Source organism: Notamacropus eugenii, chromosome 2 (assembly GCF_028372415.1).
Source record: "Notamacropus eugenii isolate mMacEug1 chromosome 2, mMacEug1.pri_v2, whole genome shotgun sequence".
Lineage (NCBI taxonomy): Eukaryota > Metazoa > Chordata > Mammalia > Diprotodontia > Macropodidae > Notamacropus > Notamacropus eugenii.
Window position 1 is genome coordinate 443,192,863 of NC_092873.1, and position 25,420 is coordinate 443,218,282.

A 25,420-nucleotide genomic window follows, 5' to 3' on the forward strand; every position below is an offset into this window, starting at 1 on the left:
GTTGCCCAGATTCTAAGAACTGCTCTCTAATGCAGAAAACCACAGTAGTCCTTCCAACTCTGAATCATATGATTTCTACACATCCAACCTGCTTAATTAGTTCTCTCTCCTTTTTTTTTTTTTTTTGGTAAAATATGCCTGTTCAACATTAATATTACATTGAGCTGTTTTTCCAGATATTTTTTCATATATTTTTCAAATATGCCCTTTCACCTTTGGTCCTTTCCCTCATTTAATTTACCAGACAAATATTTAAACATCTATAGAACTAGGAGAGGTGCCAAGATATTTCTAAATCAAACTGTTGCAGGTAAGTGACTCGGGAGAAGAGTATCTCTGTAGAACAAGAATTTGAATTAACTGGCATGAAGTGTATCGCTAAAATCTATTTAAACAACTGTAATTATGAACAAGCTTTCACTGAATCATAAACATTCTAGTTACTGACAAAACCAGCATGTTTCAAGATCTCTCAGAATAATTTTTATATCATGTCTTGTTGCTTTCTTATTAAGAGCTTCTCTCTTTCCTTTTTCCTTTCTTTTCCTTTTCCTTTTTCCTTTTTGGTATCCAGAAGATGAAAACATTTAAGAAAACATTCAAATACTGAGAATACAGGTGAAATATTTAATGTCTGTCATAATTATTCATAAAAGTTACATCATTTACATAGGGTTCATTTGTATATAATAAAAATTTCATCTTAATGAAAAAAAATTCTGGAAAGTATTTTATATGTTAATTTGTTTAACATATGCTTTGGATATACAGCTAAATATGAATAGTTTTTTAAAAAATTCTTTCTGCAAATACTCCTTCTAACAATTAAAAAAACCTCATTACTAAATAATGGTTTATTTTTCCATTCATTTTTGCTTGTAAAATCATATGTAAATTGGACTGTGCAAAGATCAGATCCTTTCATAGTTCAGAATATATTTTTATATGTCAATAAATTTGTTCATTGCATAGTGAACATGTAAACTTATCAAGAATCCATAAGTTTTATCCTAATAGTCTAAAAAATGTTGTTGATGCTTTTAAACATGCTACTCTTTCTCAGAGATTTGTTTTTCTTATTGTTGTTTGGGTTTCCTCAGTCTTTATTTTTATTTTAAGTACGTTTCAATTGCATACAACAAATGAAAGTAAGTCATGAAACATTAAAATCCAAGGAAATTGTTTTACACTAAGCTACCATAATGCCACCTTGTTGTTCTGATTATTTGGTTTTATTTTTCTCTAGGTATAACAAATTGGAAGTTTACCATCCTGCCTTTTAAGACAGTGTCCAAAATATTCTAAATTAATTTCAACAGCTAGATTAGGTGTGTTTACATAAAGTTAACTATGTTTGCATCAAATAAAATGTTTATTCATGAAAGCTATTTATTGTACAAGAAACATCAAAGAGAAGTCATCATACAGAAATGTACACTATAGGTGACAGATGTAAAAGTGCATGCAGATTTTTCGGCTTTTAAAAAAAGAAAGCATAAACAATAATGCTAAAATTACTTAGTTTTGATCCCTATGCTCTTAAATGAGTGATAGGTTTTTTTTTTGAATTTACAAAAATGCCATTTAACAGATATGACTAGTACACATTAGCAAGCAGGTGGAACAAATGTATTTGGATTTTATTTTACAAGTATTTGTGCTTGGCAAATGTGCTATATTTTTAATTTTTTAAAGGAATAATTGTCTTCCAACATGGGTAGGGTATACTACTGCCAGGTTGCTCTGGTTTGTACACAGCTTATCTAACTTTTGTTTTAAACCACACAATTTTGTAAGCCTTCATTTGCGTTAGATGTCATAAAGAACATAAATTTTGTTAACATTCAGATAATGACATTTAAGTCTCTCTCTCTCTCTTATTTTTTTTGGCTCAATAGATTTTTTAATGTATGATTATCATAACCTAATATTGTCTTTGTCTTCACTGCAGTGGATTTCCGATCAAACTTTTCCCCTTCTTTTAATACTTTAGGGAATTTTCAAACGTCGGGATGTTTGGCTGTAATGCCCCAAGATTTGTTCTCCCTGAAAGAAATCATAGTGACAATTTATTAAACTACAGAGCAACCTGGCTTGTAGGGGTCTGCAATTTCTATTGGGGTTTACCATTATTCATTTGTGTTAAATATATCTAGCATTGAATCTTTATCATATTTAGGTGATTTTTTCATGCAATTACTTTAGCTGCTGTTTAGCTTCATTTTTAGAATCTGAAACTGGTATTGTTGTATCAAATCAGTGGGGCATTTTTTTGTATCCAAAAATTATTTTTAAAGGAATCTGGAATTACATTGCATCCTCAGTGGCACACACAGTGAATAAGAACCAACGATTGAAAAGCTAGAGACTAGTTGTCTGGTTAAATATTTATAAAATTTGCATTACCCTTTTAACATGATTCAGTCATAAAAATTGGAAAGCAGGGAATCACACCAATTCAGGGAGACTTTAAATAAAACTGATGGGAAATAAAACTCCTTAGATTCAAAATGGTTTATTCACACAAATTTAATAGTATATATCACAATTGTTTGGTCCATAAATATTTAGGGGAAATAGTTTCTATACAATGTATTTCTCAATAAACAAAGAAACATGGACAATTTTGCTAGACCACTTACTGTACTATAAACACGAAGCTCAATATATAAGATTATTGAATTTATCAACTATATTTGAAAGAGTGCACAACTGCTTTCTATGACATGTTTGTCCCCTCTAACAGGATACACCATAAAAAGAGTTTCAGAAATAAGAGGTAAAACAGTACAAAACTAGTGAGGTGTCAAAAGGGCTTAAAACAGTTAATTTAACAAACAACACATAGATCCTGATTTTTCACAAACTTACTTCCAAGTTATATCATAAGGCACGTATTAGAACTGAGTTATGATTAGTCTACTTAATAAAGTAGATCTATAGTACCATATATTGTTCTGTCAAAGAACAAAATTTATATGTTTCAATATTTTTACCTGTAAAAGTGTATTAATAAGATCTCAGCCTTACCAAGGTTGTTTGGTCTGGTTAGTGGTAAATGCCCATAATGTAATAGAAATAGGAAAAGTCAAGATTTAAGCTCCATATAAGATGATAACCATACTTGCTAAATATATAATGGCAATCACACCTTTCTTCTGTTACAGTGTTAACATCTCTTCCATCATCTTTTTTTTTTTAAAAATAAGCTACTTTCTGTGCTAATTTTCTAAAAACCCTGAGCAAAAGTTACAATAATGCACTTTAATGTGGGCAGTGAACTGTCAATATGTAACCACACATTTATACAGCCAAAAGGACACCTTTAAATATATTAAATAGCCACCCTGACCACCAAAAGAGATTAATGGGGCCAAAAAAGTGGAGAATATGTGCAAAGTTATTCTTAACAATCCACTAAAGCAAGACATATATCTTGACTTTTTCTGAGAAAATTCACAATCTAATTGGTATTTAACTACAACAGAAGCATACAGATGAACATTCACCACTGCCCAGACCATTAAGATTTTTAGTTTAAATTAAAAAGAAAAAATGCTATTGTAAACTAGGAAATTATTTCAGATCAGCATCCACAAGGCTTCTGAGTTTATCTGCTTCAGAACAGTTTACTACAAATGCCAAATTTCAGAAAACCTTTTTTTTAAAAAAAAACACATCTTCTTATACAAAAGTAAAATAAAGCAAAACAAAAGAACTTAATGTTGATAGAAACAACACAAATGTGCTGAAGTTTTAAAAGTTTTTTTTTTTGTATGTGTGATGCCAGGAGCAATTGTATGGAAAATCTGAAGTAAATCAGAATAGCAATGAATCAAATTAACTAAACCACTTTTCTAAACATCTTAATGAATTATATTTTGCTTATTTCCATTTTCCCTGAAAAAAGGAAAGTAATTTATAGAGAATTACCTCATTACTATACACTTTTCAGTCTTTGGAGACTAAAAGTATAGAACTTTAAAATTCTAAGTGGAATTTTCATGGCAGGGGAAGTGGGATAATATCTAGAATGTTAAAATGAAATAATAAAGAGTAATTTTCTTGTTGTTGTTCTTGAATTATATATATGCCCATGGAAGGAAAATCCAACTTCCCAGAGTAGGTTCCTCCAATTAATCACAAATCATCTTAGAATGTTAAAGCTGGATGGGATTCTAATCATTGGACATTTATACATTTCTAAATCGTTATTTTGTAGTGCTTTTGTCTAATCACATTTTTCCATTTGAACTTTTTGGTGCATGTGAGGAAATCATAGTCATCTAATTTTTTTTTTAAGTTGCAAAAATAAAAATGTGAAGGCTGCAAAATTCAAGAAGCATATGTGTCATTGCCAGACAGAAAACTCCATTTGGTGATAATTATCTGATTCTTTTTTTAGCCTGGTTATTAGACTGGGAATGGGATTCTTTGCCCATAATAATAAAGCTCATTTTTCCCGAGATTCTGGAAATAAGTAACATACAATTTTAAGAGGCACTTATTAGAATGAGTCAAAAACTTCCCTTACCTACTGAAAGACCTAATGATTTTTTTTTAATCCAAATACAGTTTGTAGACAAAGTATGTTCACTTTAAACGAGAGACATGACTGTAAACTCATTGGCCAAGTGGCTGCAGATGCTACACACCAAGCTGTTGTTTTTTTTCCCCCAAATATCTTGTGGGTTAAAAAAAAAGTCTTGTAAATAATAAAAAAATAATAATAATAATTAGAATAATAATAAAAAAGAAGAGGAAGAATTAAAAAAAAATCCAATGTTAGAAAAGGTTCGTTAAGGTAGTTTGTGAGGGGCTTCCGGATTCGTGGCTGTCCAAGTTAGAGGTCACGGATGTCACTACAGTGATAGTGGGATTGGTCAGGTCTGTTAAAGTGGTCGCAGTGCCGGGTGGAGAGAGAGCGCCGCTGTCTGCTGAGGGCGGTGCCGGGAGCGACGTGCCATCAGCTTTATCAACACCCCCATTCTCCTGCCGCAAAAGATTCCTTCTGAATTTGGCTCGTGCGTTTTGGAACCAAACCTGCAAACCAATCCCAATTGATTTCTTTACCGATGTTTGTTTTTGCTGATTGTTTTTATTTTATTTTATTTTTTGATGTATGTTTCTCCTTTTAAAATGTTTTGTTTTGTTTTGTCCTTTTTTAAAGAAACTGGTTTTTTCTCTTTTTCACTTTTTTTTTTTTCCAAATAAACTTCTTATGCTCTCTGTGCTAGGCTGCACATAACCCCCCAGCATGACAAGTGCCTCTTAGGACAACTGGAGCTGAAGTTAAGAAATAATTCAAATTAAGCATGGATATATAAGGGGGGGAAGAACACTATGCCCTTAACTACTGGTCATTAAGAGGGCCTGCTCTGAATCTTTTGAAGGTAGGGAACAGTCATGGTCATTGAAAATATCTAAAGGTGAATAACAACATGGATGGCAGTTAATGCTAACATACTTTCTGATTGCTGAGATCACCTCCCCTTAGACCTTTCACAGAGTGAAAAACCTTTCTGTCCCTTGGCCACAGATGAACCTTGGTCAGCCAGGCTGCAAATGCATGCTAGTGGCCATCAGGCAGCCTGGGTAAGAAAAAAGTGTCTGTCTCAGCACCTCCCATCACCCACTGCTGGAAAAAGAACTCACAGTGAGACTATAATGTCATCTTCCCACATGAAGAACCTACATTAAGGGAAGGAGGCATACGGCAGAGCTAATTATTTGGAATTTTTCTTTTCACTGTTATTCGTTAGAAAAATTTATTAGTTAGAAACTGACAATTTGTTGCCGAGGGGGGAAAAATCATATCCTAGGCCTTTGGAAAGCGGAAAAGGGGGACCACCCGAACTTTGAAGACTGTATCTATTCAAACTCCCTGCCATGTGACTAGGATTGCCACGATTTTGCTGAACCGAGGACTGCAATGACAATTCCCCAGAAGCCAATAGACTAAGCCTCATAAAATACCTCTATCTTTGCTTTCTAACACACACTGTGTCATTGCTGTGTAAATTACATGTTTATAAGCAATATGGTAAGCCCCGCATTCTCTATGGGACCCACCTCCATAAAAGAAAGAAGAATTTGACTTCATTTTTTTTTTAAGTTTCCTAGGCCTTTCTTTGGGTACCCTGCCGTGTTCCCCCTCAAATCCTCAGCACACCCACTTGGGATATAGCTAAATCAAACTAATGAGAAACAGTACAGACAATATCTATATCACTCTAAGAAGGGAAGATGGCTACTTTCACTGGCAAGGGGAAGGGAAATTTTGCCCCAGCCAGTGGTGGTGACTTCTTACCTGCAGAACTCTTTTGGTCAGGCCCGTTTTCTGGGCAAGCTGCTTGAGGTCCTTGGCGTCCGGGTTGTGGTTTATAGCAAAGTAGGATTTCATGGTCCGGAGCTGGTGGTGTTTGAAGGAGGTACGCATGCGCTTGGTCTTCTGGGACGGGGGATAAGGCTGCTGGTCTCTGTCCAAATGATCCGCCTCATTTTCATTACAACCTGGTGAAATGACAGTAGGCGAAACAACCGGTGAACGTAAAGAACCCAGAATTAAGAAAACAATGGAGGATAGTTGTTTGTTTGTTTGCATCAAAGTAACTGCTTGGAAGGTGAATGGAAAGTGATAAGTAGGTGAAGTGAGACTGAAATAAGCACTTTGTTGTTATGGGTAAAGTTTCTTTTAACTTTTTTTTCTTTCCTAAGAGGAAAGAACCAAGTTTCAAGGAATCAGAATGTAGACTGCATGTAGAACTTGACAACTACATTTAGCAAATTATGAGATATTTTGTCTCTCCTAGGTGAGGAAGTGATTACTTTTGTGGTCCTAGGTTCAGATTCTGACTCTAATTAATACTACTTCTATGACCTTAATCAAATCACTTAACCTTTTTAGGACTCAGTTACCTCATTTGTAAAATGAAGGATTAAAAGTATATTGCCTGATTGCACATATATAATATATCAAATTTCTTATCTTCATAGAGAGAGGGGAGGTGAGGGAGTTGGGGCTGGGGGGGATTTGGAACTCAATTTTTTAAAAAATGCTTAAAATTTCCTTTACAAGTAATTGGGGAAAAATTAAATACTATTTAAAAATTTTTAAATCTATATGACCTCTGAAGCCACTTCCAGCTTTAGATCTATGAACCAATGCGAAAATATAAAACAAATTGAAGGGTAAGGTAAAACTTGGTCAGCTTTTGTTTTTTTAAGCTTATAGCCCTTCCTTGATTCTTCTCAATCCAGAGAAAATTAGCAAATAATAGAGAACAAAGTTCTTTCAGATTTGAAAAAAGTAAATAGAAATTTGGACATTTCTGATATCATTATAATTAGACTATTTTTAAGTCATTGTGAACTTCTAGGTACAAATGGTTAAATTGTGACTTTACATAAAAGGTGTTCCCTCACCATTGGAGGAATTTTAATACACATTTCTGAGGAAGTATAATCCTATACTTACTTTTCTTTACTCAGGTTTATGCCTGAAGCATCCCCCTAGCCTGCATTTCAGAGGGACCAGGTAGCAGACTCAGATCTACTTCCTTTATGTAGTAAATATGGGTAGGCCTAAGAAATGCGCCTTTAGCTGGCCTTGGAGAGAGCCATGTGTTTCCTTTTCACCAGTGTATGCTCTACAGAAAACATCTCTTTAGCACTAGAGGTGCTTTAAAGAAGAAGGGAAAGTAAAAAAGATACTTGAAAGCAGCCTAAAATTTATTATCTCTCAAATGTCACTCATACAGAGGCTCTGACTAATAAAATGAATGCATCACTATATCTAATGGCACAGCTAACTTCAGAACAACAACAAAAGATAATTTAAAACAAATATAGACCCTATCCTCAAATGTAAATGGCCTATGTTCTTTGTTCAACTCTATTAGGATTTCACTTTCAAAAAAGAATCAGTGAGTTCTAAAACCAACTTCAACATGGGAATGAGAAAAGAACGTAATTTTGAAGGAAGTGTGATACAAAGTACCATTAATTCTTATTAATCCTTCATTTTTATTCATTTAAATGTTGTCTAAAAGTTACTTTATGGTTAGACTTATTTTTCTAGTCTTGGTGAAATCCAAAAGAAAATAAACTACAAAGACTATATTTGGTAATTTGTTAATGCAAAAAAATGGAAAAGATCAAATATGCTAAAAACATCAGGTAAGCAACTGCTCCTAAATAGTTCTAGCTATTTACTAAATGTTTCCTTTCTTAATATTTTCTTTAAGATATTTCCTGTAGGACAGGACACTTGACAGGCTAACTCCCAGCTAAAACCTCACCTTCTACAGGAAACATTTCCTGATCCCTCTTAATTCTAATGCCTTCCCTCTGTTAATTATTTCAATTTATCCTGCATTTCTATTTGAATCAAGTTCTTTGCATGTTTTCTACCCCATTATATTGTGTGCTCCTTAACAGCAGGGACTCTCTTTTTCCTTTCTTAGTTCCCCAGAATTTAGGCACCTTAGGTACCTGGCACATAGAAATACTTAAAAAATGTTTTTTGACTGACCTAATGAGGTCAAGTGAGTTTTATTCTTTAAAAAAACCAAATAAACTTGATAAAGAGTCAGATGTGTAAACATTTAAACATTGTGCCCAGATACCTTAAACCTTTTCAGAAATTAGGTATTTTTCCTTGAGATAATAGCTAATTCTCTTCTAACTTTAGAATTTATTTTATTCAGATGTAGCCAAGGATGTTTTAGTGCAAATTTATGTAGTATTACCTTTCCATATCATCAAAATGGTTAAACTGGCAACCAGAGATCAGCTGTAAAACTAAGCTTAGCCCGGTGAAAACAATTCTTGCTTCAGGGTCTGAGAACAAAACTAACTACCAATAGCAAAATGACTAGAGGAGTATAACTCATGCTTCAGAGATCTCTCTGAAGAAAATGTATATGCCTAGCAGAGGTGGGTAATAAAGCAAAAGGGGCAAAAAAGTGGATGGCACGTTAGATAATAAACATACTTGGAATAGAAAATTTGATTTCTAAATGCATACTCAATTTTTCATACCTTGTTCACTTTTTTATTTTTTAAGAAATATGTTGGTACAGTTACTCTTAGATGATATATATATACATATATAAAATCACTATTCTTTAAACCACATTTCTGCAGGAAAAAAATTAATTTTTTAGAAAATTTCTTCATTGCTGTACTTTTGTAACCTTTTTTTTAGTGATGGGTGGTAAGCAATATATTTTAGTGCATTCAACAAACTACATAGTAAATCTTATATAGAAATACTAACTAGTGAATCAAGATATGGTTGAAATATTTTATTTTATTAGAATCACTGAGATTTCATTCCTATCAAAATGTTATTTATATTGTGCGATTTAATATAGGAAACACTTTCTACTAACATATATTCTCTTAATTTAGTTAAGTTTTTGCTGTATGGGGTAGGGATGAACTTTTGATTTCATCTAAGGAGGAAACTCTTGGTGTCAAAATTCCTTCCACCAAAGAAGATCTGCAACTAGTCTGCAATTTTTAATCTTATAGAGTTGCCTGGGACACTAAGAGGCTAAGTAACTTGCCAAAGGTGACACAGCTAATCTGTGACAGACACAGCATTTGAACACAGAGTGTTCCTGACTTAAGGGCTAGTCTTCTATCAATCTCACCACGCTGCCTGTTTATAGCAAATATATTAGGTGAACATACAGTTAATTGTCTTCCTCAGTTCATCATCATATTAGTTCATAAGTTATACTTTTTTATTTTTGAATTATAGAACATAAAACTTAAAAACAACATAAAATAGTAAGAAAATCTAAATACTTGTTACTCCACTTAGGAAACTGAAATGTCCTCTTTGTTGCTGTTTTTAAAAGCACAAGTTAAACCCTCTAAAGATACCACTAGGGGTCACTGCCACATTCATTTAATAGTTGAAGTAAGTAGAAAAGTTTGAAAGGTTAAGGAAAAAAGGTAAAGAACTTGGGGAGGACACGTTGGATAGCTTAATGGATTGCTAAAATAATTTCTATCTTATTCTAAAACTAAATAACCTTTTTCCAGACCATGCATCTCACTACTACTTTCCTCATTTTTGAAAACTGGTCCTCAGAATCCCAAATAAACTTTAGATTTCCTTCCCCAAACTGCCTGTTTGATTCATTTCTCATTGTGAAAGTAGTTATAATTTAAATATGTATGTGCTTTGGTACGCACTTAGTATATTTCAGGTATTAAATGACCTATATAAATGTTCTCAAATTTTGAAGCATGCATGTATGTTTCTTCTAATATACATTTGATGTGTGTGGAGATAAATATATATATGAATACATGTATATATGCAAACAAATGCACTATGAACTTCACATGTACTGATATATACTTCTAATTAGTAAAGTATAGATGTATATTTCTATATGTACATATATTCTTGTGCACATATACAATATATCATGTGTAAATCATATTTGTTTTCTTCTATTAATGTGTCACCTTATATATAAGTATTCTGCGTATTAGAAGAGATGCCAGCCAGTACAAATTGCAATGAAGACTAGAAATTTAATGAGGTAAAACTGTTAGACCATTTTATTTCCTGCTTAAGGAAATGCTTAACATGTTTTTAATTCTCTAGGGTTTCTTTTCCTCGTTTTAGTGCCAGACACTGGCATTAGATTCGTAAACACTCTTTTTAAAAATGGTTTTGTGGCTCCTGATACTTATTCAAAGTACCACTTAAACCAGTTACTGAATTTCTGACATCACTGAACATTTCTTGACCCTTTTGTTTAACCCTTCTTTTTAGAAAAGGAAATGTTCTTCATCAGCAGGGGCCCCAAGGTGCTGCGAGTCCTTTTCAATAGAATCTTTATCATTAAGAACTCTAGAGGGAAGAGATTTCTTAACACACACAAGTTTAGAACTAAATTAAAAAAAACAACAACAACTTTTTTTTGCCTTTTCGTTGAAGATGGTGGCACCATCGACTCTAGACACTCGGTTTTTGAGGAGATTCTTCCCTAAATTGAAAACTAAATACCTGGATGGCCCTTGTGGGTTTACTGATTTGTTTGTTTGTTTTTAAAAAAACTTTGCGTTGGGTTCTCCATTTTTTCATCGAACTCATGCTGACCACACCCTATTGTCCCCTACGAGGGGTGGTTGGAGAATACAAAATCAGAACCAACGAGCAAATCAAACAGAATTAATTAGGTTAAACAAACAAATGCAAAACTCTGTTTGTAATTTGGCCAGGAATCCCCCCAATGCCCGGACTTTCTATAGACTGCAGGGAATCCCTAGCTAGAAAGAACTCTTCTGTCTTTTTTTTCCTCCTTTTTTTTTCCTTTTCTCTTTTCCTAGAGACCAATTAGGGCCCCGGTGAGTGGCCAGGGATTCCGATGTCATCTTCCATTAATAAAGAACAATTAGTGCCCTGATTGCCCCGGCTCCGAAGGCCACGCATCAGAGGAGATGAAATAACCCCACTCGGTAATGCAGCCCTGGACCAAAAGCCCCTTAACGAGCCGCTACAGGGGCAGGGGCACCGGAGGGCGGCCGCTCGGCTGGGGGTTGGCAAAACGAGGAACGGCATCCTGCTGCCCTCGGCGGAGAAGGATTAAGCAGGTCCCGGAGCAAGCTGCAGGATTTGGTTTTTTCCTTTTCTTTTCCCTCCCCACCCCCACGCCCCCACCCCTATTCAAAACTGCCCCAGATTGAAACCACGATGGACTAGATAAATCCTCGAGAAACTCTCACCATCTCTGGACTTTCTGGGCCCTGTGGGAGTGGAATGCTCCCAAGGAGATGACGTGTCATATTGTCTCCCCCACCCCAGACTTCTTAGGGGTCGTGCTGTCCCCACCAGAGAGAGATGCTGCAAGAGTTAAGGACTGTTGATAAAAAGGACACCGACTTTTTCATGAATTTGAGGAACCTGGGGTAGGAGCCTTCTTACTCTTATTCTCTAGGATTGAGAGTCGGAAAGGGGCAAGAGCAGGAGGGATATAAAGGTTTAGGCTGGCCAAGGGATCCCTTAGTAGCCTTAAAATAGGACTTGGACTTTTTGAGACTTTCCTCAACAGCGCTTTTAGAGACTTAAAGGAGGAAAGCTCAGACCTGCTCTGCTTTCACCTCCAGCCACCCTGCTAATAGGAATTAGCTAATAGGCTTAGATGGGAGTGGGGGAGGGGGTTTGAAAGCAACCAACCTTCCCTGCCACCCCCAAGTATGAGAGACACCCAGACAGATAAGCAGACAAGTTAAGAAAAAGAGAAAAATAGTGGCCCCAAGAGAATAAGAGAATCTCACCCCCCTCCAACTAGAGAGGCTTTCATCTCACTTCTGGAAAAAAGAGTAAATCTCAGATCTGAACCCCTGGAAATGCTACCCAATAACTTAACTAGGGTCTCTCTCAACCTGATTCCACAAGGCCTAGGTGACATTAATTTGTCAGTCATTCAGAGTGTGTTCAGACTGGTCATTTAACATATGTAACCAAATTGCCTTTCTCTGACACCAAAGGCTGATTGTTATAAGCATATTTGGGTTTACTACAGCTAAGGACCACTCATCATCAATTTGGGGCTAGCTAGTAATCAAACTCTGCTTTTTCAAAGTTGAGAATGAAATGAAAGCTTCTTTTCAAAGTGTTTAGAAAACCCTCCGCTAGGACTTGTGTATGGTAATCCACAAACTGCCCTTGGTCTTTCCTCCAACTGAAGATCCTGAAAGTAACTGGGCCACCATTGGTACCTGTGCAGCTGGGGGTAGCACTTATCTCCCTGCAAAGCCTCCAAGACCCTCTGGTTGTAGTTGGTCGGTGTGCCTAGATAAGGATTTTTTTTGAGGGGAGAGATAAGGTGGGAATGGGAAAGGCTGAACTGAGCAAGATCAGCCCTAACCTAGTGGGGTTCACAGAAAGGAAGGAAACCTGGGGTTTTTCCTCAGGGTGCAATTGAGCAAGGGGTTAACTATTGGTGTCCTGGGCCCACCTGAGTTGTAATTGACGATGTCCACTCCGAGGGCAGGGCTCTTTCTTTTTCTGGGCCTTCCTTTCTGGACAGTGCCAGTGCCGTTGAAGTAAGGCAGTGCCAACCCACCGCTCTTAGCCGCTAATTCGGTGTAGCTAAGCTGCGGGGGGTATTCTCCTTGTAAGAGGGTCTCAAAATGGGCTCGACAGTAAACCAGGTTGTCCTTCATGCCAAAGTGATCGCCGGTGGTCAGAGTCTTGTTGCAAGTAGTGCAGGTGAAGCAGCTCAGGTGATAGACAGACTCCCTGGCTCTCATAACCATCTCAGAAGCCGAGATCCCAAGGTGGCAGCGGGCACATCTCTGCACGGAGAACCTTCTGAAAAGAAACATCAGAATAGGAGCATGAACTTAGAACAGGCAGAACCACGTTCCCCTTGGGAGAGGGGGAAGGGCGACGAAAGGGGGGAGGGTGAAGCAGCTGGGGCTGGTCTGCAGCTATCTGACACCTTCCAAAGGCAGCTTCTTAGGAGTCCAGGGGCAAGTAAAATAAAGGAGTTTATTTTACGTGTTTGAAACAAAGGACGAATACTTTGAAATCTTCCTTTCCTTTTTAAATTGACTCAACGTGTGTATATTATATGTGTATTTCTTATTATGTAAATATGTGTATATACATATATGCAGACACACAGGTGTGCCTGTGGATATTCACATTTTAAAGGAAGACCCTCTTGTTTCGCTTACCTCGATCTGGCTGAGATTTGAGTATGATCCCCTGGACACACATTTATATCCAGCCCGGTCCCAAAATAAACAAAATAAAACCCGGTAAAAGTCCATTTAAAAAGCGCTTTCGATTTCTTTCCAACTACTAGGGCAAATTGAAAAATTCTGTGACCTCTTTTATAAAGAATTTCACTCTTGGATGGCTTAAAATGTGCCCCTTAGAATCCTTTCTATTTTAATATACAGGGTCCTCTCCAGGATCGACACTATGGCAATCAGAATCACCTTGGATATTAAATCCAGTAAATAGATGTAAACCTTCCCTTTTTCGTAGGAAACGGAAAGTAGTGAATTGGGGGAGAAAACAAACCCTCAAGTCTTCCTCCCTATAGGAGATACTGCTCTTAAACTTTACATGGTTATTCCCAGGACCCCTAGAACAAATACCAAGAAAGCAAGGTGCTTGAGTAGTCTATTAAGGGTTCTCTAGATCTAACTACTGCTCTAAGAGATCCGAGATTTATGCATCTCAATGCATATGTTTTCAATGATGAAGAGGACAGAAATGCATGGTATTCACTGAACCAACCCCAGTGTCATCTAGGGGCAAGCTCTTTCCTCCTAATTACATCAATAAATATGAAAAATACGGGTTGTGCATGGGACTTCATCTCTCGATCTTAGCTTTGTTTGTGCAGGGTAGTATTGTCTGTGAACCTGGATAGAAAGACTTATCTGCATGAATACCTGTAGTAATCCTCCTTGCAGTAAATGCTGCCATCCTTGGCAAAGCAGGTGAGCTCTGACTCCAAAGCCAGTTTACATTCACAGCACTTAAGACACCTCAGGTGCCATTGTTTGTCAACCGCCAGCAGGTAATATCTGTCTGAGATCTTCCCTCCACAACCAGCGCACAAAGCAGGCTTTTCAGGGCTCATAGGGGGCATACTCTGAAAAAAACAAAGGAGCCAACAACAACCACAGGAGAGATGGGTTAAGAAAAAAAACAGAAAAGGCAAACATTAAAATGGAAAATTGGAATCTAGATAAGATGGATGGCACTGGTGAACTAAAAGAGATGAAGAATTTTCCAGAACCCAACACTGCCCTAAGAAATTGTGAGTTCACGGCATGAAAGAGAAACCGGTGCCTATTTTGGTAAATTTGGAACTTAAGTGTTTGTTTCATTCAATACCATTCCTTCCATCTGTCTTTTTGTCTGTACTCTGGGCTACAAAAAATATATGAAACTATGGTAACCTACTCCCAGATATCAGACTACCAAGCAAAAGGCCTCAGTAGGGAAAGAACTGGGAGTTTATTAACAGAAATCTGGAAGGAACTGCAGAATTAGTGTAACTCCAACCTAAATTGTGTCAATTGTCTTTTTTGCAATGGGCAAAAAGAAATCAGGGAGAAATGTACACAAGAGGATAGATTAAGACAAAGACTTGATTTTATTGTTAGGTTAAATTCTCAATGATATTATTTAAATCCTAGTAGATGTAGGACCAACCAAAACAGAAGAAAAACCTTACGTTGTTCCTATACCTGTACTCCCAGTTTAGCAGATGATAAATTTCTTCAAAATTTGACAGATCCTGAGTGTGTCATAACTTTGCAAAGTAGGCTGTAGGGTTTCTATCTGATAAGTTAATAGAGTAGATATATAATACTCAGGGTGTCCCAAATGAATTAGTGTAGTTTTAAGCTATACTAAGAGTTTGGGGACGTTCTGTGTACGTACACACATTTGTATAATATTCATTGTTCACATGTAAATACACGCAGACACATCTTTATACTGAAATTCGTGGTCTAGTAGCAGTCATGCTTCCTGTGTTCAGCTCTACCTGACCAAGAGGATGGCATATATGAACTGGGCAGAATCCCATCATTAACAGACGCAAGCTGGACCAGAACTTCAGGTTTTGTGTAAAAAAAAAAAAACACACACGGAAAAATGCCAAAGCCATCTGTTAGGTATTTTCGTCAACAGGAGAGAAATGTTTTGTTCTACTACCGCCGCCCCTCCTTTTACTGAATTGTAAAAGCAAAAGAGAGTTTTCTTGTTTACAACGTCTTAGGGTGAGCCCAGACGTCGAAATTACACACACGATTCCGTTTATCAAAACAAAACGAAATCGCTAAAGTGGTTTTCCAGGCCTTTACTTTGTTTGATAATTCCCCATGAATGATTTGTAGGAGATATGCAAATGCGAGGAAAATATATATCTTCCTTTCCTAAAAATCATTTCCGGCGAGCGTCCTGGCTATTTTCTCCCAGTGTAAGGGGGAAGTGTTTTCGCTATGGAAGGGTGTCTTAGATGGGTCTCCCTTGTTTTGATTTTGTTAAAAATCTTGAGGCTTACTTTCAAAAATGATCTCAAAACTCTTATAATTAATTTCTCCCGAATCTCTCCCCTGTCTCCAATAAGGGGGCTCTAGGTGAAAACCGAGATACCTTGAAATGCTTTTGTGCAGGGGATTCAGGATGAAGAGGGGGAGGACATAGGGACCATAGACTTCATTTCTTTCTATTCATTTCCCCACTTCTTTCTAGCGGCATGTGCAACCCCGAGGGAAAGCTAAGGAGATTCCTTCCTCTGTAAAGGACTCTGACTCCTGATTGTCAAGGACTGGAAACAGCCTCAGCCCCCGGGGTGTCTGGAAGCTTAATCGGCTCCTTAAGAATCCGCCCAGGAGCAACGGGGAAGTTTAGGACCAGTCTGCCGGGGATTTCCATAGAGAGCAGAAACTTCCATCCAGGGTATCCCCGCTTGCTCTAAAAAACCCGCCATCGCTACAAGGCGATCTCTCCATCCCAAACCCCGGAGCAGAGAGGCCCGTTATTTCTCGAATATTTTAAGTAAGCAATACACAATCTGCAAACCCACCAGTCTACAGCAGAACAGTCGTCCCTCTTTACCCCCAGCACACACACACACACACACACACACACACACACACACACACACACACACACACACACACACACACCAGAGACTCCGGACCCGTCTCCTCACTGCTTCACAGAGCGGAGAGGTGGAGGGTGTAAGACATCTTTTTAGCCAAAGAGAATTGAGAAAGAAGTGTGCCGGGACGAACAGCCCCGGGCCTCTTACCGCTTCTCTGCCATTCATCTGCCCTCCTTTGGCCAGGCGGGACTCAGTCTTGGATCTCCTCTCCATCTCTTCCATGATCCCCTGGATATGGCCCCCGGAGATTCCGTGGAAAAGCATGGCTGGGGGACGGAAAGGACAAGTATTTTCTTCGGCTCGGCACCCCACTATTTCCATATACAGACACCCCAAAGTCTCAGATCATCCAAAAGAAAAAAAAAGTCTACACCGTAGACGGTCACTGAGTGGGGATGGGGGACTGGGGGGAGAAAAAGACGAAGAAAGAAAGAAAAAAGGAGAGACAAATTGCAAAACCGACTTCTTGAAGAAAAAAAGCACCACGGCTTCTGGAGATGTGCGGAAAACAAACAAACAGGGGGGGTGGGAAAAGGAGAAGAAGGCGAATCTTACTGCTCTGGAGAGATCGAATTACTAATGGGAAACAACTGGAACGGGGGGAGAAAAAAATCTGGTGGAGACAGAAAATAGTTTTGAACACAAAGAAAGAAAAAGAAATGCTATTTTCAGCCGTCCCTGGATGCTTTAAAGTTCCCAGTGCCTGTAGGTTGGATTTGGGACTGCTGCTTTCCGGAGCTGTGTCCAATTTGTTAAGAGACTAAAGCCAGCCCATTTTTGATAATTTAGTAGGAGGAGTTCTCTCCCTTGAGCTGCCACTGATTTTTATTCAGACAACAAAGACCTGTCATACTCCTCTCAACCCCCTAGTGATCCGCCAGCAGTGACAAACATTACAATGGGGGGAGGAGGGAGGCAAGGAAAAGGGGAGGGGGACATTTTATGCAAGCCCCCTCCCCATCTCCGCGCAAATACACATCCCCTCCCCTACACACACATGCATACACACCCCCTCCCGGATACACTCGCGCGCACGCACACACACATACACCCACCATGGCGCACACGCTTACACACACACACACACACACACACACACACACACACACACACACACACACGCCTTCCCCTCTAGATACACACTTCCAATGGTTCCCAGCGGTCATGTTTTAGAGGCAAAAGGCAATTCTCATTGTCGTAGGCTGGGCTCAGGAAATGCAAAGCGGGTCCTAGGTCAAGGACTAAATAAAGCCTAGCCAAGGGGAGACAGACTACTTCAACTGCGCAAACTTTGCCGGAGGTCCTAGTTTGGGGTTCTGATCTTAAGCCTATCAGCTCTGTATCTATGGTCCTAGTTTGGGGTTCTGATCTTAAGCCTATCAGCTCTGTATCTATTACCGAAAACAGACACATCTAGTTGAAATAAAGGTGCTGTTTTCTTCTTTCTCCTTTCCCATAAAAGAAATGTATCCAATCAAGGGGTTTCGTTCCTTACTTTCTCCGTTTGCAAAGTGTCGTTCGAGGAGTTGATTACCGAAGTTGTCTTGTTTCTGTTGGCTGAATGTTTTAGCCCTCAAAAGACTGTGTGTGTACCTTTGCATATGCAAGTCTAATGTGTAGCTTCGGGACTTTATTTCCAAGTCCAAGTGAATGGCCGTCCTAAGGAAAATTTCTCATAACTTTTAAGTTTTGTTCGAAACTTGCCAATAAAGGCCACAAATCCCTATCAGTCACCATTCCTATTTATCCAACAGGTAAGCAGACAAATCAATTACAGACCCGACCACTGCAGACTTTGCACATCTCATAGCCTTCAGGGGTGAAAAGGGTTTCAGGAGTAGGTAAATGGGGGGCGGGGGAGAGGAAGGCGAGACGAGGCATAAGAGCTAAGAATGACAAGAGACTAAATTGTTCACATAGACGAAAGCCCTTCACAGTTTTCCCCCCATCAAAAGTACCTGACCACACCAGGCTGTTGTAGGTTGCTTCTCTTATTCAACACTACCTACCCACCCCAAGTCCACGGAAATCTAGTGGGCTTCCCAAGTCAGAAGGCTAGACAAGAGACTAGTAAATCCAGGCTAAAGATGCGATTCATCAATTCCTCCTCTTGCTTCCTTCCTATCTTCCTTCCTTCCCCATGCCCTGTTTTTTTTTTTTCACAGAGTTCTCTTTCCGTGCCTTTCACTGAAACAGCTGCCGGCTGTTTCCTGACACCTCAATCCCTCCAGAAGGATCTTCCTGGAGGCAGAGCTGCTCCCCTGGTCCGCAGGGATTTCTACACTAAACCCAGCCCAGTCGTGAAAAAAACACCAGGCGGGGCCCCGCTTCATTTCCCCCAGCATCACAATCACTCCTCCTGAGGGGCTGCTGGAGTCACCTCTTCCATGAAACCCAAGATGTATTCGGCTTTCTCCCAGCTTTTTCTCTGAGTCAAAATTAATGTTATTTGCAGATCGGCTGTTGTTACATTCCTCCGCGTGCCAGAATGCAGCTCATAAAACACCATTTCACACAAAAATGAAGTCAACCAAGTGAAATAAGCCGAAGATCCCCCCCTCCCCTTCTGTTGGCACACGACCCTGGACAGCAGGGCTGCTATTTACTGTAAGTAATGTAATTAGCCCTTTTGGATGAAAATCAATGTGCTTTAAGCACACGCGCGCACAACAAAACACCAAGGGCTACTCAGAGTGAAGTTTAGGAGTGTTAGTTGTCTTTTCACCAAAGGTCCTTTCACATAGAAGGGAGGCAGATTTCCTTTAGAGGGGTCAATGTCTAAGGTTTCTGAGGAGAAAAAGGAAGTCTCTCCCTAGGGAGAAAAAACTAGTCCATTAGCACAAGCCACTGGGAATTTAATTCGGGGTAAAGAGTTTGCAATTTTTCTGACGATCTCCTCCCACCCCACCCCCAGAAAGGGAAAGTTTGGAATTATTTGTGTCTGCTTCATACAATAACATCAACGCAATTACATTCTGGGCCTCAGTTTCCTCATCTATAAAATGATGTTGTTGAATTAGAAATGGTCCTTCCAGCTCTTATACTTTTATGATTCTCTGATTCTACCAAGATTCGCATTTCAAAAACTGGAATTTCGTAGAATGGGGTTGCGAGACGCTTGACTGAGAGAAGACAGTGATTAAAAATTATGAGTGCTCCACGTCTTTAAGCCGGCAAAGCACGGTCTAACTCGCTTGGGGGTGATACCTAAATTCCGTGTGCCTTTTCATATTAAAATTCAGGTTACAATTCTCTCTCCCAGCATCTCAACGCCTGCTGCCTTTGCTTCCTTCAATAATGTCTCATATTGAGAACGCTGCCTCCTCACTGAGTCCCACAGGCCCGGAGAAACGTGTTTGGTTCGCATTCTGTTTGGATTTGGGTTTCTGTTGTCTTTGTAAGTTTCACTCTAAATAACTCTCAGTACAATCCGAGCCTTACTCAGAGCCTCCGGATTCATATAAAGAGGAAGTCCTTAGGACGCTCCCCGCGGAGCGAGAGACCGCTCAGAAAGTGGAGTTTTAGAAGCCCAGGAGTCTTGAATTGTGCCCTTAGGGGTGCTGACTTCCATACAGGAAAAGCCAATTTCATTCAGAAAAGAGAGTGGGCTAAGAACAATTCAACTCCCCTTCCTTTCCGAAGTAGGAAGAGGAGTGGTCTCAAGTCCTCGAGCAGTCGGGACTTAAAATTTTAAAAATTTAAATTTAAAAAGGGACTTTATATTCTTTATCGTTCTTCCGACTTTCTGTGCTTTCCCACTCCTTACTTTGAAAGTAGCCTCTTCTACCACAGGAATTTCTTCTGGTACTAATGGAAGAAAGCATCCAATAGTCTACCTACCCTACTCCACTTCTCCTCAACTCCAGAATAAATTGCCTGGAAGTGCCTATAAAAATTGAAATATTTGCTCTTCCCCTCCTCTCGCCCCTGCTCCCTCCCCCCCCCCCCCCCCGATTTCTTAAGCTAATGGTCTCCGCCTTGTTCAATCCAATCTGCAGGTGCAAAGAGGCAGCTTACGCCATCCATGGGCTTTGGAAGAAGGTGCTTAGCCTCCTTCCCTATCTTAACTCAATGACACTATTAGAAATAATTGGACAGATCTCACAAGTCAACTCAGAAGCGACTAAATCCCTTAAATTGGGCCTACTTAATTAACTATAGGCTCCTTTCTTTCTGCTCCACCAGTCATTCTTATGCTACTATTGCCAATGCTGCTCTTGGCTCTGAGAAAATCAGTGTTTTCTTGGGTTAGGAATTACTAATATCAGAAGAATCCCAAAACAGGGAGTCTGGGCTTCCTTGGACAATATTCAGATGAGGCTACCAGAGTTGTCCAAGAGAACCCTAGTACCGAAAGATAAAGTTGAGTTCCTAAGACATCCTTACCTTGTAGGGATGGCAAGACAAATGGTTTGATTAGGAAAGAAAACCTCTCTTGACAAACACAAATCAAATGATTGCAAACAAATCAGCTGATTTGTCAATCAGCATGGTTGTTGGACAAAATCTGAAGCTAGAGTCCTTTGCCCTGAGGCAATAAAGCAAAACTTCACATAAACCCATATTGCCCACTTTAATTCAGCCGTTAGGTAGGGCCAGGTTTTCCCTTTCCCTAAAATGTACAGACATTTTTGCAAATACAATGATTGGGATTGTGAGATTTTGTGAGAGCCAGATGCTTTGTGTGCCCTTCAGATCATCACAGGTCAAAGGCTCCCTCCTGCCCCCCCCCTTTTTTCAGCTCCAACAAAGCCTAATTCTCTTTTAATCAATAAACATTTATTAAGTGCCTACTATGTGGCAAATATTGTTCTAAATGTCAGCAGAAGAAAACCTTGTGGTCTTCACTACCATCATCTATTCTGGAAACAACTCAGGACCTCTGGCAACGCCCTAAAATCTAAAGTGAATCTTTGTTGGGTGACATTTCTTAATGGCGACTGGTACCCCTACAGGTCATAGAATACTGGACAACAAATGTCCCAACTGAAGAGGATTTGATTGAACTTGGCCTCAGTAAGTTTCTATACAGACCCTGTAACAGAGCTTTCTTAGGGTGGGAATTTCAGGACAGAGTGAAAAGAGAATGAGAGGTAAGAGGTGAGAATATACTCAGCCTTTGTCAGAAGGAATCTCCCACCGGGAGCCAAGCCACTTTTCAGTCTCTTGTCTAGGGCAACTTCATGAGCAAGTTCCCTCAGAGCTCAGAAGCATTGTTCCTTGAGCTGAAAAGGTCAGCACCACTCCCCTCTGCAATACACACCCATCTCCTTCACCAAATTTTTTACTGCTTGGGGAGGAGTTTTCCATGGGTAGTTCATATCTTCTAAAACTCCTTTCCTGAAGCCCCATAAGTTCTCTCCAATGGCGTAGGTGTTGATGTTAGAAAAATCTTTCAAAAATTAAAAACCTTTTACTACTGAGTTTCCCTATATTCATATCAAATCACACTCCAATTATCAACCATGTGAGTATAAAGTATTGGTTGTCATAAGGGATGGGAGAGATAAGAATTTGCCTTGTGACTTAACTAAGTAAGGCATATCAAATAGATAGTACTTCTCACTACTCTACAATGACCATGTTATTTGAACCGAGCTTGTAGTTAAGGTATATCCAGTGCCAGAAACTGTCTCCTGTTTGCTACCACTTTTCCATCAGGTAATGTCCATCTTCCATCAACTCTCTCTACGTCTCTTATCCCAGTGAACAAATGCTCAATGGAACAGGTATGAAATCCTCTCTTACAACAGACCAAGGTATTTATCCTGTCAATTCAACTCCTTCAACTGTGCCCTGCACCGAGCACTGACTGGACCCTGGAGAAGTGCAAAGACATTCAAAGCAAAGGAAAGAAATGATACACAAGATCATAAAAAGATAGGAAAACTAAATTCTAAAAAGATGGGTTGAGGGAGGGGGAAAGAAGATGAATCTATTCTGTATATCCATAGCTGGATTACTGTCGCATTGGAAAGTTACTGAATATTTTAAATCAAAATAAAATTCATGCAGATTCATCCCCCTAGCAGGCACGAGAGCAGAGACACAGGAACACAACCACAAACACAGAGACGCAGACACAGATATAAAGACATACACAAGTGCAAGGGGAGTGTGGGATAGGACATAAAGAAAATGAGACGGAAAGTAGAGTATAACTGACCTGCCTCTAGAGTGGTGCCGTTCAGCATCCTTAAGGCTTAATTTTATCTCAACTTTAATGGTACTTGCCCGGCACTGTAATTAAAAAGCAGCGCGTTAGATTCCCATTCAGATCAGATCAGTGTTTTCCTAAGCAGCACGGTCTTTGGTTAAGCAAGGTTAGAGACTAACGTTGGTAATCACAGTCACAACCTCTAGCTGCAGTCAACCGCAAACTCAGGTGAAAGATGCAGCTCCCTAGCAAATGAGGCTTTTCCCCTTTAGGATCTAGAGAGGCTCAATCTTCTGAAGCTGAGGGGAGGCGGAGAAAAGATACCAGACGTTTGCCTGAGATTACACTAGGGGAATCGGCCATCCTGTACTGTTAAAAGGGGGATGACACAACGGCACTCACCCGCAGCTACCGGAAAAGGAGGGAAAACCCGGCAGAACCTTACCTTGAGTTCCCAGGTGTCCCCCCAAAAAACTGACTCTTTAATAAGGGAGAGAAGACAGAGAGGCTGCGACTGTAAGCCTGCCACTAGATGGGTGTTGTTCCTCGTTTCTCGCTGAGGGTACCTCTGTTAATCAAAATAAACAAACTGCTGGATGGGAAGACAAGCCTCTCTCTCTCTCTCTCTCTCTCTCTCTCTCTCTCTCTCTCTCTCTCTCTCTCTCTCTCTCTCTCTTTCTCTCTCTTTCTCTCTCCCCCCTTCCTCCCTCCTTTTTGTGTCTGTCTCTACGTCTGTGTCTGTCCTGTATGTCTCTCCCCGCTCTTTTCTGTCTTCCATTGCAGCCTCGAATAAAGAATTGATGTGCATCTCTCACCTCTGACTTCATCTGCCAAGGCTTTCCACCTGTCTTTTATTTTCTGTTTGTTTCTAGTGACTGAGAAAGAAGGGGAGAAAAGGAGGAAGAAGGTGAAAAGAAAGAGGGAGAAGGGAAGAAAAAGGAGGTAAAGGGGAGGGGTAAGCAAAGAGCCCACGTAGATCGAGATGTTAGGATCCCTTGTTCAGTTTTTTCAACCCCTCAACGATCAAGTAAAGTGTTAATGGGGGGAGTCGGCTGTAAATAAAACTAATTTTTAAAAAGAACGTCTTTAGAAATTTGCAGAGTTCTATGTCTGGAGTCTCTGAGCAACCTGTACCTCCAGGCTGGTGAGCTCGGATTTTCCTTCTTGGAGCCTGTGCCTGAAGATGCTCCCACCAGTAACTTCTCACACAGCAAGCACATGGAAGAAGATGAATCGGAAACAGCTACCTCTATGGGTAGCCTGGCGACTGCTAAACAACAAATCTTTCTCTCTTTCTCCTCCTCCCTTTCCCGAACTCCCCATTTTTCCCCTCCCAGCCCTCCTCCCGTCTCATCTCTCACATTCTAGTCTCCATTAAAAGAAAACTCCATTCTGATCTGATCTGATGCGATCTGATCTCCTGATATAACCGAAGGGAGCGGTAGCCCACAACCCACCCTTGTGTGATTTTGGCATTGCCTCGCTAGGCAGTCAGACGCAGGGTAATCAGCAAAGTGAATCCAATTTAACCCATTAGGATGAGATCAGATGCCAGAATGAATGGAAATCATCCTTGCGAAAGCTATAGTTCAGTGACAACCGGCCAACTAACTGAACAATAGGCACCCACCCTCTGGTAGAGAGAGTTTGTTTGTTCCGTTGTTTGGTTGGTTTACCTGATTTCAGGTTCCTAACAGGGGCACTGCCTGGTCTTAGTTGACCTAAGCAAAGTCCACCAGGAAGTTGAAGGAATAACCAGAAAAAGATTTCCCATTCACCCATTATTTACAGACTTTATTTTTTCTCCTCTAAGAAAGGAGGGGGCAGCAAAGAAAGGGGCGGGGAATTTGGAGAGAATTATTGGGAGGATCATCATCTTTGTGGTTGTTGTAGGGGCAGAGAGATTGGCTGCCTTCCTTAATGTTTTTCCATGTGACAGTGCCAGCCACCCCCACTCTTTTCCCTTTCCTCCTTAGCCCAGCCAAACAATGAGGCTCTTTAGCATATCTAACCAACCTCTTTTATTCCAAGTGACAAACTGTGTTAATGAGCTTCCGAACGTTGGCTGAAATAGACAGTTTCCATCCAGAGGGGCCTATCAGAATAAATTTTCTTTGGTACCTCCCATAGAAATGGACCTTCTGAAATCAACCAAGGTTGAGAATCAATCAAAGACAGGACACTATCTCTGGGAGAGGTTCAGCAACACCTCTTAGGGGAGGAGAATCTCTTGGTTCTTGTTTCTCTCCTTTATTTCTAGCACTTCGGAACTACAGCTGTCACTCAACCTTGGGTCATGGTGAAATGAAATGTCTGTTTCTAGCCAAGCAGTTAGATTTACCAGCAAATTCCATTGGTTTACCTTTCTTCCTCTCCATTCCTTTCTTCTTTCTCTTCTCTCCTCACACAAAATTCTTTGATCCCTTAACTTTCCCCATCCCATTTGGAGTTAAGGAGAGGGGAATCTTTGAACTGCCCAAAGTTCTTACACTTGGCTGATTCAAACATCTTGAATTAAGTCAGCAAGGTGAATGACATTAGAAGACAAAGATATTACATCTGGGAGAAGGCTCTTTACTTTTGTCCTTCT

At 39.6% G+C, this 25,420-nt stretch overlaps 1 protein-coding gene across 9 annotated transcripts; it reads right to left on the reverse strand.

Moving 5' to 3' along the window:
* Positions 1–613: 613 nt before the first annotated feature.
* LHX9 (LIM homeobox 9) lies at positions 614–24,036 on the reverse strand. 9 transcript variants are annotated; one of them, XM_072648303.1, is made up of 6 exons: positions 17,229–17,474; positions 16,821–16,939; positions 14,443–14,645; positions 12,990–13,345; positions 6,311–6,513; positions 614–2,046 (listed from the first exon to the last, which is right to left on the reverse strand). In XM_072648303.1, exons 2-6 carry the CDS (start codon positions 16,935–16,937, stop codon positions 1,990–1,992), a joined length of 936 nt encoding a protein of 311 aa, XP_072504404.1. In that variant the 5' UTR covers positions 16,938–16,939; positions 17,229–17,474; the 3' UTR covers positions 614–1,989. The 9 variants fall into 9 exon arrangements, with proteins under 9 accessions (XP_072504404.1, XP_072504407.1, XP_072504403.1 ...); XM_072648306.1 differs by lacking the exon at positions 17,229–17,474 and adding an exon at positions 23,965–24,036 and having other exon boundaries at positions 1,354–2,046; XM_072648302.1 differs by lacking the exon at positions 17,229–17,474 and adding an exon at positions 22,840–22,989 and having other exon boundaries at positions 1,354–2,046.
* Positions 24,037–25,420: the final 1,384 nt, after the last annotated feature.

Bases quoted from the DNA above. Each gene is read 5' to 3' on its own strand.
- LHX9 (XM_072648298.1), bottom strand. From the start codon at position 16,994: ATGGAAATAGTGGGGTGCCGAGCCGAAGAAAATACTTGTCCTTTCCGT. The intron at 13,346-14,442 runs GTATTCATGCAG...GTTTCTTTTCAG, and splicing joins TGCAAGGAGGATTACTACAG to AAGGTTCTCCGTGCAGAGAT. The intron at 6,514-12,989 runs GTGGGCCCAGGA...TCATTTCACCAG, and splicing joins CATCGTCAATTACAACTCAG to GTTGTAATGAAAATGAGGCG.